The sequence below is a fragment of the Oncorhynchus gorbuscha genome, linkage group LG22 (assembly GCF_021184085.1).
Source record: "Oncorhynchus gorbuscha isolate QuinsamMale2020 ecotype Even-year linkage group LG22, OgorEven_v1.0, whole genome shotgun sequence".
In the NCBI taxonomy this organism is placed as follows: domain Eukaryota; kingdom Metazoa; phylum Chordata; class Actinopteri; order Salmoniformes; family Salmonidae; genus Oncorhynchus; species Oncorhynchus gorbuscha.
The window spans coordinates 51,158,383-51,178,096 of NC_060194.1; the positions used below are offsets into that span (position 1 = coordinate 51,158,383).

The 19,714-nt window shown below is 54.1% G+C and overlaps 1 protein-coding gene across 2 annotated transcripts in view; it reads left to right on the forward strand.

Moving 5' to 3' along the window:
• The window catches only part of LOC124009323 (kinesin-associated protein 3-like), a 56,269-nt gene extending 38,708 nt beyond the window's left edge, over positions 1-17,561 (forward strand). For both annotated transcript variants that reach the window (XM_046320989.1, XM_046320990.1), the window contains exons 16-20: positions 12,507-12,605; positions 12,866-12,951; positions 14,065-14,227; positions 14,364-14,445; positions 17,329-17,561. In XM_046320989.1, coding sequence (XP_046176945.1) covers positions 12,507-12,605; positions 12,866-12,951; positions 14,065-14,227; positions 14,364-14,445; positions 17,329-17,437 — 539 coding nt within the window. In that variant the 3' untranslated portion in view covers positions 17,438-17,561. The remainder of the gene's footprint in view (positions 1-12,506; positions 12,606-12,865; positions 12,952-14,064; positions 14,228-14,363; positions 14,446-17,328) is intronic.
• Positions 17,562-19,714: the final 2,153 nt, after the last annotated feature.

A 19,714-nucleotide genomic window follows, 5' to 3' on the forward strand; every position in this document is an offset into this window, starting at 1 on the left:
CAGGCCTACCACCAGGTCTCTGACCTCCCCCTATAGGCCGTCTCATCATCAGGGGTCAGGCCTACCACCAGATCTCTGACCTCTCTATAGGCCGTCTCATCATCGTCAGGGGTCAGGCCTACCACCAGGTCTCTGACCTCCTCCCTGTAGGCCGTCTCATCGTCAGGGGTCAGGCCTACCACCAGATCTCTGACCTCCTCCCTATAGGCCGTCTCATCGTCAGGGGTTAGGCCTACCACCAGGTCTCTGACCTCCTCCCTGTAGGCCGTCTCATCGTCAGGGGTCAGGCCTACCACCAGGTCTCTGACCTCCTCCCTGTAGGCCGTCTCATCGTCAGGGGTCAGGCCTACCACCAGGTCTCTGACCTCCTCCCTGTAGGCCGTCTCATCGTCAGGGGTCAGGCCTACCACCAGGTCTCTGACCTCCTCCCTATAGGCCGTCTCATCGTCAGGGGTCAGGCCTACCACCAGGTCTCTGACCTCCTCCCTATAGGCCGTCTCATCGTCAGGGGTCAGGCCTACCACCAGGTCTCTGACCTCCTCCCTATAGGCAGTCTCATCGTCAAGGGTTAGGCCTACCACCAGGTCTCTGACCTCCTCCCTATAGGCCGTCTCATCGTCAGGGGTCAGGCCTACCACCAGGTCTCTGACCTCCTCCCTATAGGCAGTCTCATCATCGTCAGGGGTCAGGCCTACCACCAGGTCTCTGACCTCCTCCCTATAGGCCGTCTCATCGTCAGGGGTTAGGCCTACCACCAGGTCTCTGACCTCCTCCCTATAGGCCGTCTCATCGTCAGGGGTGAGGCCTACCACCAGGTCTCTGACCTCCTCCCTATAGGCCGTCTCATCGTCAGTGGTCAGGCCTACCACCAGGTCTCTGACCTCCTCCCTATAGGCCGTCTCATCATCGTCAGGGGTCAGGCCTACCACCAGGTCTCTGACCTCCTCCCTATAGGCCGTCTCATCGTCAGGGGTTAGGCCTACCACCAGGTCTCTGACCTCCTCCCTATAGGCCGTCTCATCGTCAGGGGTTAGGCCTACCACCAGGTCTCTGACCTCCTCCCTATAGGCAGTCTCATCATCGTCAGGGGTCAGGCCTACCACCAGGTCTCTGACCTCCTCTCTATAGGCCGTCTCATCGTCAGGGGTTAGGCCTACCACCAGGTCTCTGACCTCCTCCCTATAGGCCGTCTCATCGTCAGGGGTCAGGCCTACCACCAGATCTCTGACCTCTCTATAGGCCGTCTCATCATCGTCAGGGGTCAGGCCTACCACCAGGTCTCTGACCTCCTCTCTATAGGCCGTCTCATCATCGTCAGGGGTCAGGCCTACCACCAGGTCTCTGACCTCCTCCCTATAGGCCGTCTCATCGTCAGGGGTTAGGCCTACCACCAGGTCTCTGACCTCCTCCCTATAGGCCGTCTCATCGTCAGGGGTCAGGCCTACCACCAGGTCTCTGACCTCCTCCCTATAGGCCGTCTCATCATCGTCAGGGTCAGGCCTACCACCAGGTCTCTGACCTCCTCCCTATAGGCCGTCTCATCGTCAGGGGTTAGGCCTACCACCAGGTCTCTGACCTCCTCCCTATAGGCCGTCTCATCGTCAGGGGTTAGGCCTACCACCAGGTCTCTGACCTCCTCCCTATAGGCCGTCTCATCATCGTCAGGGGTCAGGCCTACCACCAGGTCTCTGACCTCCTCCCTATAGGCCGTCTCATCGTCAGGGGTTAGGCCTACCACCAGGTCTCTGACCTCCTCCCTATAGGCCGTCTCATCGTCAGGGGTCAGGCCTACCACCAGGTCTCTGACCTCCTCCCTATAGGCCGTCTCATCGTCAGGGGTTAGGCCTACCACCAGGTCTCTGACCTCCTCCCTATAGGCCGTCTCATCGTCAAGGGTCAGGCCTACCACCAGGTCTCTGACCTCCTCCCTATAGGCCGTCTCATCATCGTCAGGGGTCAGGCCTACCACCAGGTCTCTGACCTCCTCCCTATAGGCAGTCTCATCATCGTCAGGGGTCAGGCCTACCACCAGGTCTCTGACCTCCTCTCTATAGGCCGTCTCATCGTCAGGGGTCAGGCCTACCACCAGGTCTCTGACCTCCTCCCTATAGGCAGTCTCATCATCGTCAGGGGTCAGGCCTACCACCAGGTCTCTGACCTCCTCCCTATAGGCCGTCTCATCGTCAAGGGTCAGGCCTACCACCAGGTCTCTGACCTCCTCCCTATAGGCCGTCTCATCGTCAAGGGTCAGGCCTACCACCAGGTCTCTGACCTCCTCTCTATAGGCCGTCTCATCATCGTCAGGGGTCAGGCCTACCACCAGGTCTCTGACCTCCTCTCTATAGGCCGTCTCATCATCGTCAGGGGTCAGGCCTACCACCAGGTCTCTGACCTCCTCTCTATAGGCCGTCTCATCGTCAGGGGTCAGGCCTACCACCAGGTCTCTGACCTCCTCCCTATAGGCCGTCTCATCGTCAGGGGTCAGGCCTACCACCAGATCTCTGACCTCCTCCCTGTAGGCCGTCTCATCGTCAAGGGTCAGGCCTACCACCAGGTCTCTGACCTCCTCTCTATAGGCCGTCTCATCGTCAAGGGTCAGGCCTACCACCAGGTCTCTGACCTCCTCCCTATAGGCAGTCTCATCATCGTCAGGGGTCAGGCCTACCACCAGGTCTCTGACCTCCTCCCTATAGGCAGTCTCATCATCGTCAGGGGTCAGGCCTACCACCAGGTCTCTGACCTCCTCCCTATAGGCCGTCTCATCGTCAGGGGTTAGGCCTACCACCAGGTCTCTGACCTCCTCCCTATAGGCCGTCTCATCGTCAGGGGTTAGGCCTACCACCAGGTCTCTGACCTCCTCCCTATAGGCCGTCTCATCGTCAGGGGTCAGGCCTACCACCAGGTCTCTGACCTCCTCCCTATAGGCCGTCTCATCATCGTCAGGGGTCAGGCCTACCACCAGGTCTCTGACCTCCTCCCTATAGGCCGTCTCATCGTCAGGGGTCAGGCCTACCACCAGGTCTCTGACCTCCTCCCTATAGGCCGTCTCATCGTCAGGGGTTAGGCCTACCACCAGGTCTCTGACCTCCTCCCTATAGGCAGTCTCATCATCGTCAGGGGTCAGGCCTACCACCAGGTCTCTGACCTCCTCTCTATAGGCCGTCTCATCGTCAGGGGTTAGGCCTACCACCAGGTCTCTGACCTCCTCCCTATAGGCCGTCTCATCGTCAGGGGTCAGGCCTACCACCAGATCTCTGACCTCTCTATAGGCCGTCTCATCATCGTCAGGGGTCAGGCCTACCACCAGGTCTCTGACCTCCTCTCTATAGGCCGTCTCATCATCGTCAGGGGTCAGGCCTACCACCAGGTCTCTGACCTCCTCCCTATAGGCAGTCTCATCATCGTCAGGGGTCAGGCCTACCACCAGGTCTCTGACCTCCTCTCTATAGGCCGTCTCATCGTCAGGGGTTAGGCCTACCACCAGGTCTCTGACCTCCTCCCTATAGGCCGTCTCATCGTCAGGGGTCAGGCCTACCACCAGATCTCTGACCTCTCTATAGGCCGTCTCATCATCGTCAGGGGTCAGGCCTACCACCAGGTCTCTGACCTCCTCTCTATAGGCCGTCTCATCATCGTCAGGGGTCAGGCCTACCACCAGGTCTCTGACCTCCTCCCTATAGGCCGTCTCATCGTCAGGGGTTAGGCCTACCACCAGGTCTCTGACCTCCTCCCTATAGGCCGTCTCATCGTCAGGGGTCAGGTCTACCACCAGGTCTCTGACCTCCTCCCTATAGGCCGTCTCATCATCGTCAGGGGTCAGGCCTACCACCAGGTCTCTGACCTCCTCCCTATAGGCCGTCTCATCGTCAGGGGTTAGGCCTACCACCAGGTCTCTGACCTCCTCCCTATAGGCCGTCTCATCGTCAGGGGTTAGGCCTACCACCAGGTCTCTGACCTCCTCCCTATAGGCCGTCTCATCATCGTCAGGGGTCAGGCCTACCACCAGGTCTCTGACCTCCTCCCTATAGGCCGTCTCATCGTCAGGGGTTAGGCCTACCACCAGGTCTCTGACCTCCTCCCTATAGGCCGTCTCATCGTCAGGGGTCAGGCCTACCACCAGGTCTCTGACCTCCTCCCTACAGGCCGTCTCATCGTCAGGGGTTAGGCCTACCACCAGGTCTCTGACCTCCCTATAGGCCGTCTCATCGTCAAGGGTCAGGCCTACCACCAGGTCTCTGACCTCCTCCCTATAGGCCGTCTCATCATCGTCAGGGGTCAGGCCTACCACCAGGTCTCTGACCTCCTCCCTATAGGCAGTCTCATCATCGTCAGGGGTCAGGCCTACCACCAGGTCTCTGACCTCCTCTCTATAGGCCGTCTCATCGTCAGGGGTCAGGCCTACCACCAGGTCTCTGACCTCCTCCCTATAGGCAGTCTCATCATCGTCAGGGGTCAGGCCTACCACCAGGTCTCTGACCTCCTCCCTATAGGCCGTCTCATCGTCAAGGGTCAGGCCTACCACCAGGTCTCTGACCTCCTCCCTATAGGCCGTCTCATCGTCAAGGGTCAGGCCTACCACCAGGTCTCTGACCTCCTCTCTATAGGCCGTCTCATCATCGTCAGGGGTCAGGCCTACCACCAGGTCTCTGACCTCCTCTCTATAGGCCGTCTCATCATCGTCAGGGGTCAGGCCTACCACCAGGTCTCTGACCTCCTCTCTATAGGCCGTCTCATCGTCAGGGGTCAGGCCTACCACCAGGTCTCTGACCTCCTCCCTATAGGCCGTCTCATCGTCAGGGGTCAGGCCTACCACCAGATCTCTGACCTCCTCCCTGTAGGCCGTCTCATCGTCAAGGGTCAGGCCTACCACCAGGTCTCTGACCTCCTCTCTATAGGCCGTCTCATCGTCAAGGGTCAGGCCTACCACCAGGTCTCTGACCTCCTCCCTATAGGCAGTCTCATCATCGTCAGGGGTCAGGCCTACCACCAGGTCTCTGACCTCCTCCCTATAGGCAGTCTCATCATCGTCAGGGGTCAGGCCTACCACCAGGTCTCTGACCTCCTCTCTATAGGCCGTCTCATCGTCAGGGGTCAGGCCTACCACCAGGTCTCTGACCTCCTCCCTATAGGCAGTCTCATCATCGTCAGGGGTCAGGCCTACCACCAGGTCTCTGACCTCCTCCCTATAGGCCGTCTCATCGTCAAGGGTCAGGCCTACCACCAGGTCTCTGACCTCCTCTCTATAGGCCGTCTCATCATCGTCAGGGGTCAGGCCTACCACCAGGTCTCTGACCTCCTCTCTATAGGCCGTCTCATCATCGTCAGGGGTCAGGCCTACCACCAGATCTCTGACCTCCTCCCTGTAGGCCGTCTCATCGTCAAGGGTCAGGCCTACCACCAGGTCTCTGACCTCCTCTCTATAGGCAGTCTCATCGTCAGGGGTCAGGCCTACCACCAGATCTCTGACCTCCTCCCTGTAGGCCGTCTCATCGTCAGGGGTCAGGCCTACCACCAGGTCTCTGACCTCCTCTCTATAGGCCGTCTCATCGTCAGGGGTCAGGCCTACCACCAGATCTCTGACCTCCTCCCTGTAGGCCGTCTCATCGTCAAGGGTCAGGCCTACCACCAGGTCTCTGACCTCCTCTCTATAGGCAGTCTCATCATCGTCAGGGGTCAGGCCTACCACCAGGTCTCTGACCTCCTCCCTATAGGCCGTCTCATCGTCAGGGGTCAGGCCTACCACCAGGTCTCTGACCTCTCTATAGGCCGTCTCATCGTCAGGGGTCAGGCCTACCACCAGGTCTCTGACCTCCTCCCTATAGGCAGTCTCATCATCGTCAGGGGTCAGGCCTACCACCAGGTCTCTGACCTCCTCCCTATAGGCCGTCTCATCGTCAAGGGTCAGGCCTACCACCAGGTCTCTGACCTCCTCCCTATAGGCCGTCTCATCGTCAAGGGTCAGGCCTACCACCAGGTCTCTGACCTCTCTATAGGCCGTCTCATCATCGTCAGGGGTCAGGCCTACCACCAGGTCTCTGACCTCCTCTCTATAGGCCGTCTCATCATCGTCAGGGGTCAGGCCTACCACCAGGTCTCTGACCTCCTCTCTATAGGCCGTCTCATCGTCAGGGGTCAGGCCTACCACCAGGTCTCTGACCTCCTCCCTATAGGCCGTCTCATCGTCAGGGGTCAGGCCTACCACCAGATCTCTGACCTCCTCCCTGTAGGCCGTCTCATCGTCAAGGGTCAGGCCTACCACCAGGTCTCTGACCTCCTCTCTATAGGCCGTCTCATCGTCAAGGGTCAGGCCTACCACCAGGTCTCTGACCTCCTCCCTATAGGCAGTCTCATCATCGTCAGGGGTCAGGCCTACCACCAGGTCTCTGACCTCCTCCCTATAGGCAGTCTCATCATCGTCAGGGGTCAGGCCTACCACCAGGTCTCTGACCTCCTCTCTATAGGCCGTCTCATCGTCAGGGGTCAGGCCTACCACCAGGTCTCTGACCTCCTCCCTATAGGCAGTCTCATCATCGTCAGGGGTCAGGCCTACCACCAGGTCTCTGACATCCTCCCTATAGGCAGTCTCATCATCGTCAGGGGTCAGGCCTACCACCAGGTCTCTGACCTCCTCCCTATAGGCCGTCTCATCGTCAAGGGTCAGGCCTACCACCAGGTCTCTGACCTCCTCTCTATAGGCCGTCTCATCATCGTCAGGGGTCAGGCCTACCACCAGGTCTCTGACCTCCTCTCTATAGGCCGTCTCATCATCGTCAGGGGTCAGGCCTACCACCAGGTCTCTGACCTCCTCTCTATAGGCCGTCTCATCGTCAGGGGTTAGGCCTACCACCAGGTCTCTGACCTCCTCCCTATAGGCCGTCTCATCATCGTCAGGGGTCAGGCCTACCACCAGGTCTCTGACCTCCTCCCTATAGGCCGTCTCATCGTCAGGGGTTAGGCCTACCACCAGGTCTCTGACCTCCTCCCTATAGGCCGTCTCATCGTCAGGGGTCAGGCCTACCACCAGGTCTCTGACCTCCTCCCTATAGGCCGTCTCATCGTCAGGGGTCAGGCCTACCACCAGGTCTCTGACCTCCTCCCTATAGGCCGTCTCATCGTCAAGGGTCAGGCCTACCACCAGGTCTCTGACCTCCTCCCTATAGGCCGTCTCATCATCGTCAGGGGTCAGGCCTACCACCAGGTCTCTGACCTCCTCCCTATAGGCAGTCTCATCATCGTCAGGGTCAGGCCTACCACCAGGTCTCTGACCTCCTCTCTATAGGCCGTCTCATCGTCAGGGGTCAGGCCTACCACCAGGTCTCTGACCTCCTCCCTATAGGCAGTCTCATCATCGTCAGGGGTCAGGCCTACCACCAGGTCTCTGACCTCCTCCCTATAGGCCGTCTCATCGTCAAGGGTCAGGCCTACCACCAGGTCTCTGACCTCCTCCCTATAGGCCGTCTCATCGTCAAGGGTCAGGCCTACCACCAGGTCTCTGACCTCCTCTCTATAGGCCGTCTCATCATCGTCAGGGGTCAGGCCTACCACCAGGTCTCTGACCTCCTCTCTATAGGCCGTCTCATCATCGTCAGGGGTCAGGCCTACCACCAGGTCTCTGACCTCCTCTCTATAGGCCGTCTCATCGTCAGGGGTCAGGCCTACCACCAGGTCTCTGACCTCCTCCCTATAGGCCGTCTCATCGTCAGGGGTCAGGCCTACCACCAGATCTCTGACCTCCTCCCTGTAGGCCGTCTCATCGTCAAGGGTCAGGCCTACCACCAGGTCTCTGACCTCCTCTCTATAGGCCGTCTCATCGTCAAGGGTCAGGCCTACCACCAGGTCTCTGACCTCCTCCCTATAGGCAGTCTCATCATCGTCAGGGGTCAGGCCTACCACCAGGTCTCTGACCTCCTCCCTATAGGCAGTCTCATCATCGTCAGGGGTCAGGCCTACCACCAGATCTCTGACCTCCTCCCTGTAGGCCGTCTCATCGTCAAGGGTCAGGCCTACCACCAGGTCTCTGACCTCCTCTCTATAGGCCGTCTCATCGTCAGGGGTCAGGCCTACCACCAGATCTCTGACCTCCTCCCTGTAGGCCGTCTCATCGTCAAGGGTCAGGCCTACCACCAGGTCTCTGACCTCCTCTCTATAGGCAGTCTCATCATCGTCAGGGGTCAGGCCTACCACCAGGTCTCTGACCTCCTCCCTATAGGCCGTCTCATCGTCAGGGGTCAGGCCTACCACCAGATCTCTGACCTCCTCCCTGTAGGCCGTCTCATCGTCAAGGGTCAGGCCTACCACCAGGTCTCTGACCTCCTCTCTATAGGCCGTCTCATCGTCAAGGGTCAGGCCTACCACCAGGTCTCTGACCTCCTCTCTATAGGCCGTCTCATCGTCAGGGGTCAGGCCTACCACCAGATCTCTATATATTATTATTATTATCTCTGACCTCCTCCCTGTAGGCCGTCTCATCGTCAAGGGTCAGGCCTACCACCAGGTCTCTGACCTCCTCTCTATAGGCAGTCTCATCATCGTCAGGGGTCAGGCCTACCACCAGGTCTCTGACCTCCTCCCTATAGGCCGTCTCATCGTCAGGGGTCAGGCCTACCACCAGGTCTCTGACCTCTCTATAGGCCGTCTCATCATCGTCAGGGGTCAGGCCTACCACCAGGTCTCTGACCTCCTCCCTATAGGCCGTCTCATCGTCAGGGGTCAGGCTTACCACCGGCGTCAGCAAACTTAATGATGGCATTGAAGTCGTGCTGCATGGGTGAACAGAAAGTACAGGAAGGGACTAAGCATGCACACCTCAATGTTTAATACAGGGTACTGTGTTTAATAGTCACATGTACAGGGTACTGTGTTTAATAGTCACATGTACAGGGTACTGTGTTTAATAGTCACATGTACAGGGTACTGTGTTTAATAGTCACATGTACAGGGTACTGTGTTTAATAGTCACATGTACAGGGTACATGGTACTGTGTCTAATAGTCACATGTACAGGGTACAGGGTACTGTGTCTAATAGTCACATGTACAGGGTACAGGGTACTGTGTTTAATAGTCACATGTACAGGGTACTGTGTCTAATAGTCACATGTACAGGGTACTGTGTCTAATAGTCACATGTACAGGGTACTGTGTCTAATAGTCACATGTACAGGGTACTGTGTCTAATAGTCACATGTACAGGGTACTGTGTCTAATAGTCACATGTACAGGGTACTGTGTCTAATAGTCACATGTACAGGGTACTGTGTCTAATAGTCACATGTACAGGGTACTGTGTCTAATAGTCACATGTACAGGGTACTGTGTCTAATAGTCACATGTACAGGGTACCGTGTCTAATAGTCACATGTACAGGGTACCGTGTCTAATAGTCACATGTACAGGGTACCGTGTCTAATAGTCACATGTACAGGGTACCGTGTCTAATAGTCACATGTACAGGGTACCGTGTCTAATAGTCACATGTACAGGGTACCGTGTCTAATAGTCACATGTACAGGGTACCGTGTCTAATAGTCACATGTACAGGGTACCGTGTCTAATAGTCACATGTACAGGGTACCGTGTCTAATAGTCACATGTACAGGGTACCGTGTCTAATAGTCACATGTACAGGGTACCGTGTCTAATAGTCACATGTACAGGGTACCGTGTCTAATAGTCACATGTACAGGGTACCGTGTCTAATAGTCACATGTACAGGGTACCGTGTCTAATTGTCACATGTACAGGGTACCGTGTCTAATTGTCACATGTACAGGGTACCGTGTCTAATTGTCACATGTACAGGGTACCGTGTCTAATTGTCACATGTACAGGGTACAGGGTACTGTGTTTAATAGTCACATGTACAGGGTACAGGGTACTGTGTTTAATAGTCACATGTACAGGGTACTGTGTCTAATAGTCACATGTACAGGGTACTGTGTCTAATAGTCACATGTACAGGGTACTGTGTCTAATAGTCACATGTACAGGGTACTGTGTCTAATAGTCACATGTACAGGGTACTGTGTCTAATAGTCACATGTACAGGGTACTGTGTCTAATAGTCACATGTACAGGGTACTGTGTCTAATAGTCACATGGGTACAGTCCATAGGGGGAGCAGGTAGCTGTCTAGTGGTGACTGTTCAGCAGCCTGATCGTCCCATACTGCCCCTGTCTGGGTGATTGAAGCAGGGAGAACAGGTTGTGGCTGGGGTCCATGATGCTCCCATACTGCCCCTGTCTGGGTGATTGAAGCAGGGAGAACAGGGTGTGGCTGGGGTCCATGATGCTCCCATACTGCCCCTGTCTGGGTGATTGAAGCAGGGAGAACAGGGTGTGGTTCGGGTGGCTGGAGTCCATGATGCTCCCATACTGCCCCTGTCTGGGTGATTGAAGCAGGGAGAACAGGGTGTGGCTGGGGTCCATGATGCTCCCATACTGCCCCTGTCTGGGTGATTGAAGCAGGGAGAACAGGGTGTGGCTGGGGTCCATGATGCTCCCATACTGCCCCCGTCTGGGTGATTGAAGCCGGGGAGAAAAGGGCGTGGTTCGGGTGGCTGGAGTCCATGATGATGTTCTTGCCCTTCCTGAGACACCTGGTGTTGTAGGTGTCCTGTAAGGCAGGCAGTGAGCACCAAACGGTGTGTTCAGCTGCACGTATCGCACTCTGTAGTGCCTTGGAGTCAGTGGCGGTGGACTTGCCGTACCAGGCTGTGATGCAGCCTGACAGAATGCTCTCGATGGTGCTCCTGTAGAACACTGTGATGCAGCCTGACAGAATGCTCTCGATGGTGCTCCTGTAGAACACTGTGATGCAGCCTGACAGAATGCTCTCGATGGTGCTCCTGTAGAACACTGTGATGCAGCCTGACAGAATGCTCTCGATGGTGCTCCTGTAGAACACTGTGATGCAGCCTGACAGAATGCTCTCGATGGTGCTCCTGTAGAACACTGTGATGCAGCCTGACAGAATGCTCTCGATGGTGCTCCTGTAGAACACTGTGATGCAGCCTGACAGAATGCTCTCGATGGTGCTCCTGTAGAACACTGTGAGGGCCCTCTGGGACGGGACAGATTTCTTCAGCATCCTGAAGTTGAAGTTGTGCCTTCTTCACCTCCGTGTTCATATGGTTAGACCATGAAAACTTCTCTGGGATGCCAGGGAATTTAAGTTATTGACAGTCTTCACGGCGGCCCCGTTGATGAGAATGGGGACGTGTCCAGCCTGGTTCCTCATGAAGTCCACAATCGGCTCCTTTGTTTTGCTACCGAGAGAGAGGTTGTTTACCTGGCACGACGCCATCAGAGTGCCTGTAAGCTGTTTCGTCATTGTTGGTAACCAGGTCTGTCGTGTCATCAGTGAACCTGACGATGGAGTTGGAACTGTGAGGCCACACAGTCATGGGTATACAGGGAGTACAGGAGGGGACTGAGGACGCACCCTTGTGGGGTCCCCGTGTTGAGAATCAGTGTCGAGGATTTAATGTTGTCTACCTTCACCTGTGGTCGGCCCATCAGGAAGTCCAGGACCCAGTTGCAGAGGGAGGAGTTCAGACCCAGGGCCGTGAGATTTGTAATGAGCTGATAGGACACTATGGTATTTAAGGCCCAGCTGTAGTCGATGAACAGCATCCTCACATATGCTTTCCTTTTGTCCAGGTGAGTGAGGGCAGCGTGCAGAGTGCCATGGCGATTGCGTTGTAGTGGGGCAGTGTGCAGTGTGCCATGGCGATTGCGTTGTAGTGGGGCAGCGTGCAGAGTGCCATGGCGATTGCGTTGTAGTGGGGCAGCGTGCAGAGTGCCATGGCGATTGCGTTGTAGTGGGGCAGCGTGCATAGTGCCATGGCGATTGCGTTGTAGTGGATCTGTCAGGGCGGTAGGAGAATTGAAGAGGGTGCAGTGTGTCGAGGAGTTGATATGGGCTTTGACTTGATGAGACCACCCGGATCAGAACCAACATGACAGGGCTTCTGATTGAACTGATGAGACCCGGATCAGAACCAACATGACAGGGCTTCTTAGTGAACTGATGAGACCCGGATCAGAACCAACATGACAGGGCTTCTGATTGAACTGATGAGACCCGGATCAGAACCAACATGACAGGGCTTCTTATTGAACTGATGAGACCCGGATCAGAACCAACATGACAGGGCTTCTTATTGAACTGATGAGACCCGGATCAGAACCAACATGACAGGGCTTCTTAGTGAACTGATGAGACCCGGATCAGAACCAACATGACAGGGCTTCTTAGTGAACTGATGGAGAAGTGGAGCGGCTATCCGTATCTTTCCAGACGATTCGGAAACGCTACCCTTTTCCGGGCGAAATACAGACCTCTCACAACATTGCTCATCCTCATACATAAGAAACACTTCATACTGTGCATGTGGCTGTAAAAAAAAATGATCTGAACGATGTTAAAAGTTTATCTGTGGTGGAGTTTTAGATATCAGGTTTGGTTTGTCTCTGTGTGTCTAAGATGGTTGTTTCTCCCTGCAGCCCAACAGGAGGACGATGAGTTTGTGTGTCAGATCGTCTATGTGTTCTACCAGATGGTGTTTCACCAGGCTACCAGGGAGGTCATCATTAAAGAGACACGTATCCTTCCTACCCACGATGCACTGCTTCTTACGTTTAAAACATGTTGATGCATAGTTAATGTTGTTGTATTTTGAAAGAGTAAAGAAATATAACTTTTAGGTTTGAACTATTAAAGCCCATTATTCTTTGAATGTTCTTCCTCATCATCATCCTCCTCCTCCTATGAAAAACCACTTCATTACTGTACGTTGGCTGTTTGGGCCTTGAACCAGCGACTTCAGACTTCCCAGAGCTGTAACCCTTAACCCTCATCTCAGAGGCTCCGGCATACCTTATCGACCTGATGCACGACAAGAATGCTGAGATACGCAAGGTCTGTGACAACACTCTGGACATAATCGCTGTAAGTAACATACTAACACTGAATTAAACCCTATAACAGGTAGAAACACGCGCCACTACTGGTACTGAGGGTATCCTCCTGTAGCCCCAGTCTCTCTGAGGGGTATCATCCTGTGTAACCCCAGTCTCTCTGAGGGGTATCCTCCTGTAACCCCAGTCTCTCTGAGGGGTATCCTCCTGTAACCCCAGTCTCTCTGAGGGGTATCCTCCTGTAACCCCAGTCTCTCTGAGGGGTATCCTCCTGTAACCCCAGTCTCTCTGAGGGGTATCCTCCTGTAACCCCAGTCTCTCTGAGGGGTATCCTCCTGTAACCCCAGTCTCTCTGAGGGGTATCCTCCTGTAACCCCAGTCTCTCTGAGGGGTATCCTCCTGTCTGTAACCCAGTCTCTCTGAGGGGTATCCTCCTGTGTAGCCCCAGTCTCTCTGAGGGGTATCCTCCTGTAACCCCAGTCTCTCTGAGGGGTATCCTCCTGTCTGTAACCCAGTCTCTCTGAGGGGTATCCTCCTGTAACCCCAGTCTCTCTGAGGGGTATCCTCCTGTAACCCCAGTCTCTCTGAGGGGTATCATCCTGTAGCCCCAGTCTCTCTGAGGGGTATCCTCCTGTAACCCCAGTCTCTCTGAGGGGTATCCTCCTGTAACCCCAGTCTCTCTGAGGGGTATCCTCCTGTAACCCCAGTCTCTCTGAGGGGTATCCTCCTGTAACCCCAGTCTCTCTGAGGGGTATCCTCCTGTAACCCCAGTCTCTCTGAGGGGTATCCTCCTGTAACCCCAGTCTCTCTGAGGGTTATCCTCCTGTCTGTAACCCCAGTCTCTCTGAGGGGTATCCTCCTGTCTGTAACCCCAGTCTCTCTGAGGGGTATCCTCCTGTAACCCCAGTCTCTCTGAGGGGTATCCTCCTGTCTGTAACCCCAGTCTCTCTGAGGGGTATCCTCCTGTCTGTAACCCCAGTCTCTCTGAGGGGTATCCTCCTGTCTGTAACCCCAGTCTCTCTGAGGGGTATCCTCCTGTAACCCCAGTCTCTCTGAGGGGTATCCTCCTGTAACCCCAGTCTCTCTGAGGGGTATCCTCCCGTGTTTAACGGTAGGATACCCCCTCCCCTCTCCATCCCTCTAGGAGTATGATGAGGAGTGGGGGAGGAAGACTCAGAGAGAGAAGTTCCGATGGCATAACTCTCAGTGGTTGGAGATGGTGGAGAGTAGGCAGATGGAGGAGGGAGAGCCCTTCATGTACGGAGAGGATGGAGAGATGGACAGACCTGACCTCTTCTACAGCACGGGTCAGTAACGTGCATTTTCAGATCCGGTTTGTGCTGTTTGTTTGTCTCTGTCTCCACCAGCAGCTGTCAGGAAGACCTTTTAGAGGAAGACCTCACAATCCCTGTGTTTGTTTTCCCTCTTTCTCTCTGTGTCTAGACGGGATCACCCCTGCGTCAGGAGCGGTCAGTCCAGACTTCTTCAGTGATCCCTACGCACAGAATGGAGACGGACAACACGGGTACGATAGTGAGACAAACTGTAACACTCTCAAACACTATTGATTCTTCTTGTACATGTCATCCATCTATTACACTCTTCCAGTATACCTTATACTCTGTTAGTATCGAACACCTTGGAGGGTAGGGTCTAACATAGGGTCTAACACCGTGGAGGGTAGGGTCTAACATAGGGTCTAACACCGTGGAGGGTAGGGTCTAACATAGGGTCTAACACCGTGGAGGGTAGGGTCTAACATAGGGTCTAACACCGTGGAGGGTAGGGTCTAACATAGGGTCTAACACCGTGGAGGGTAGGGTCTAACATAGGGTCTAACACCGTGGAGGGTAGGGTCTAACACCTTGGAGGGTAGGGTCTAACACCGTGGAGGGTAGGGTCTAACACCTTGGAGGGTAGGGTCTAACACCTTGGAGGGTAGGGTCTAACATAGGGTCTAACACCGTGGAGGGTAGGGTCTAACATAGGGTCTAACACCTTGGAGGGTAGGGTCTAACACCGTGGAGGGTAGGGTCTAACACCTTGGAGGGTAGGGTCTAACACCTTGGAGGGTAGGGTCTAACACCTTGGAGGGTAGGGTCTAACACCTTGGAGGGTAGGGTCTAACACCTTGGAGGGTAGGGTCTAACATAGGGTCTAACACCTTGGAGGGTAGGGTCTAACACCTTGGAGGGTAGGGTCTAACATAGGGTCTAACACCTTGGAGGGTAGGGTCTAACACCTTGGAGGGTAGGGTCTAACATAGGGTCTAACACCTTGGAGGGTAGGGTCTAACATAGGTTCTAACACCTTGGAGGGTAGGGTCTAACATAGGGTCTAACACCTTGGAGGGTAGGGTCTAACACCTTGGAGGGTAGAGTCTAACACCTTGGAGGGTAGGGTCTAACACCTTGGAGGGTAGGGTCTAACATGGGGTCTAACACCATGGAGGGTAGGGTCTAACACCGTGGAGGGTAGGATCTAACACCTTGGAGGGTAGGGTCTAACACCTTGGAGGGTAGGGTCTAACACCGTGGAGGGTAGGGTCTAACACCTTGGAGGGTAGGGTTTAACATAGGGTCTAACACCTTGGAGGGTAGAGTCTAACACCTTGGAGGGTAGGGTCTAACACCTTGGAGGGTAGGGTCTAACATGGGGTCTAACACCATGGAGGGTAGGGTCTAACATGGGGTCTAACACCGTGGAGGGTAGGGTCTAACACCTTGGAGGGTAGGGTTTAACACCTTGGAGGGTAGGGTCTAACACCTTGGAGGGTAGGATCTAACACCTTGGAGGGTAGGATCTAACACCTTGGAGGGTAGGATCTAACACCTTGGAGGGTAGGGTCTAACACCTTGGAGGGTAGGGTCTAACACCTTGGAGGGTAGGGTCTAATATAGGGTCTAACACCTTGGAGGGTAGGGTCTAACATAGGGTCTAACACCTTGGAGGGTAGGGTCTAACACCTTGGAGGGTAGGGTCTAACATAGGGTCTAACACCTTGGAGGGTAGGGTCTAACACCTTGGAGGGTAGGGTCTAATACAGGGTCTAACACCTTGGAGGGTAGGGTCTAACATAGGGTCTAACACCTTGGAGGGTAGGGTCTAACACCTTGGAGGGTAGGGTCTAATATAGGGTCTAACACCTTGGAGGGTAGGGTCTAATATAGGGTCTAACACCTTGGAGGGTAGGGTCTAACATAGGGTCTAACACCTTGGAGGGTAGGGTCTAACACCTTGGAGGGTAGGGTCTAATACAGGGTCTAACACCTTGGAGGGTAGGGTCTAACATAGGGTCTAACACCTTGGAGGGTAGGGTCTAACACCTTGGAGGGTAGGGTCTAATACAGGGTCTAACACCTTGGAGGGTAGGGTCTAACATAGGGTCTAACACCTTGGAGGGTAGGGTCTAACACCTTGGAGGGTAGGGTCTAACACCTTGGAGGGTAGGGTCTAAGACCTTGGAGGGTAGGGTCTAACACCTTGGAGGGTAGGGTCTAAGACCTTGGAGGGTAGGGTCAAAATAGGGTCTAACACCTTGGAGGCTTGGTTGCCTTAGCGGTGCTGTGTTGAATGAGGCTGGGAGGCTTGGTTGCCGTGACGGTGGTGTGTCGAATGAGGCTTGGGAGGCTTGGTTGCCTTAGAGGTGCTGTGTTGAATGAGGCTGGGAGGCTTGGTTGCCTTAGAGGTGCTGTGTTGAATGAGGCTGGGAGGCTTGGTTGCCTTAGAGGTGCTGTGTTGAATGAGGCTGGGAGGCTTGGTTGCCTTAGAGGTGCTGTGTTGAATGAGGCTGGGAGGCTTGGTTGCCGTGACGGTGGTGTGTCGAATGAGGCTTGGGAGGCTTGGTTGCCTTAGAGGTGCTGTGTTGAATGAGGCTGGGAGGCTTGGTTGCCTTAGAGGTGCTGTGTTGAATGAGGCTGGGAGGCTTGGTTGCCTTAGAGGTGCTGTGTTGAATGAGGCTGGGAGGCTTGGTTGCCGTGACGGTGGTGTGTTGAATGAGGCTGGGAGGCTTGGTTGCCATAGCGGTGCTGTGTTGAATGAGGCTGGGAGGCTTGGTTGCCGTGACGGTGGTGTGTTGAATGAGACTGGGAGGCTTGGTTGCCATAGCGATGGTGTGATTGTAAGCCATGGGAACACGTCTAGATTGACCATAACATCACTGTGTCACATCTTCTTTCTTCTGTTATCCTCTTGGTTTACACACACACACACACACACACACACACACACACACACACACACACACACACACACACACACACACACACACACACACACACACACACACACACACACACACACACACACACACACACACACACACACACAGGATTCAGGTGAAGGAGAGCCATCTTGTTTTTCCCTTCCGATAACTTTGTAATATTTCTATGTGTTTGTCTCTCTCCAGTGGAGGAGCTGATGGGTTTGACCTGACCACGGGGACATCGAGCCGACCGGCCACCGGCTTCGGCTTCAGACCAGACGAGCAGTTCTACGACTACACTTCTTCCAGATAAACCTTCCCCTTCACATAGTCTGACCAATCACCATCCACTAAAAACACTGACCAATCCCCTTCACATAGTCTGACCAATCACCATCCACTATGAACACTGACCAATCCCCATTCACTATGAACACTGACCAATCCCCTTCAAAGTCTGATCAATCCCCATTCACTATGAACACTGACCAATCCCCTTCAAAGTCTGACCAATCACCATCCACTATGAACACTGACCAATCCCCCTTTACATAGTCGACCAATCACCATCCACTATGAACACTGACCAATCCCCCTTCACATAGTCGTCCAATCACCATCCACTATGAACACTGACCAATCCCCATCCACATAGTCGACCAATCACCATCCACTATGAACACTGACCAATCCCCATCCACATAGTCGTCCAATCACCATCCACTATGAACACTGACCAATCCCCATCCACAAAGTCTGACCAATCACCATCCACTATGAACACTGGCCAATCCCCAACCACATAGTCTGACCAACACCATCAACACCATCCACATAATCTGACCAATCACCATCCACATAGTCTGACCAATCACCATCCACATAGTCTGACCAACCCTCATTCACTCACCATAGTCCGACCAACCCTCATCAACACTGAACACTGACCAATCCCCATTCACTATGAACACTGACCAATCCCCATTCACTATGAATTCAATCCCCATTATGAACACTGACCAATCCCCATTCAATCCCCATTCACTGAACACTGACCAATCCCCATTCACTATGAACACTGACCAATCCCCATTCACTATGAACACTGAACACTGAACACCAATCCCCATTCACTATGAACATGACCAAACACTATGAACACTGACCAATCCCCATTCACTATGAACACTGACCAATCCCCATTCACTATGAACACTGACCAATCCCCATTCACTATGAACACTGACCAATCCCCATTCACTATGAACACTGACCAATCCCCATTCACTATGAACACTGACCAATAGTGTGTTAGTGATGTAGGGTGTGTCAGATCAGTGTGTTAGTGATGTAGGGCGTGTCGGGACACAGATCAGTGTGTTAGTGATGTAGGGCGTGTCGGGACACAGATCAGTGTGTTAGTGATGTAGGGCGTGTCAGGACACAGATCAGTGTGTTAGTGATGTAGGGTGTGTCAGGACACAGATCAGTGTGTTAGTGATGTAGGGCGTATCGGGACACAGATCAGTGTGTTAGTGATGTAGGGTGTGTCGGGACACAGATCAGTGTGTTAGTGATGTAGGGTGTGTCGGGACACAGATCAGTGTGTTAGTGATGTAGGGTGACAGTGTCAGGACACAGATCAGTGTGTTAGTGATGTAGGGTGTGTCAGATCAGTGTGTTAGTGATGTAGGGCGTGTCGGGACACAGATCAGTGTGTTAGTGATGTAGGGCGTGTCGGGACACAGATCAGTGTGTTAGTGATGTAGGGTGTGTCGGGACACAGATCAGTGTGTTAGTGATGTAGGGTGTGTCGGGACACAGATCAGTGTGTTAGTGATGTAGGGTGACAGTGTCAGGACACAGATCAGTGTGTTAGTGATGTAGGGTGTGTCGGGACAAAGATCAGTGTGTTAGTGATGTAGGGTGTGTCAGATCAGTGTGTTAGTGATGTAGGGCGTGTCGGGACACAGATCAGTCTGTTAGTGATGTAGGGCGTGTCGGGACACAGATCAGTGTGTTAGTGATGTAGGGTGTGTCAGATCAGTGTGTTAGTGATGTAGGGCGTGTCGGGACACAGATCAGTGTGTTAGTGATGTAGGGCGTGTCGGGACACAGATCAGTGTGTTAGTGATGTAGGGTGTGTCAGGACACAGATCAGTGTGTTAGTGATGTAGGGTGTGTCAGGACACAGATCAGTGTGTTAGTGATGTAGGGTGACAGTGTCAGGACACAGATCAGTGTGTTAGTGATGTAGGGTGTGTCAGATCAGTGTGTTAGTGATGTAGGGCGTGTCAGGACACAGATCAGTGTGTTAGTGATGTAGGGTGTGTCAGATCAGTGTGTTAGTGATGTAGGGTGTGTCAGGACACAGATCAGTGTGTTAGTGATGTAGGGCGTGTCAGGACACAGATCAGTGTGTTAGTGATGTAGGGTGTGTCAGATCAGTGTGTTAGTGATGTAGGGTGTGTCAGGACACAGATCAGTGTGTTAGTGATGTAGGGCGTGTCAGGACACAGATCAGTGTGTTAGTGATGTAGGGTGTGTCAGATCAGTGTGTTAGTGATGTAGGGCGTGTCAGGACACAGAT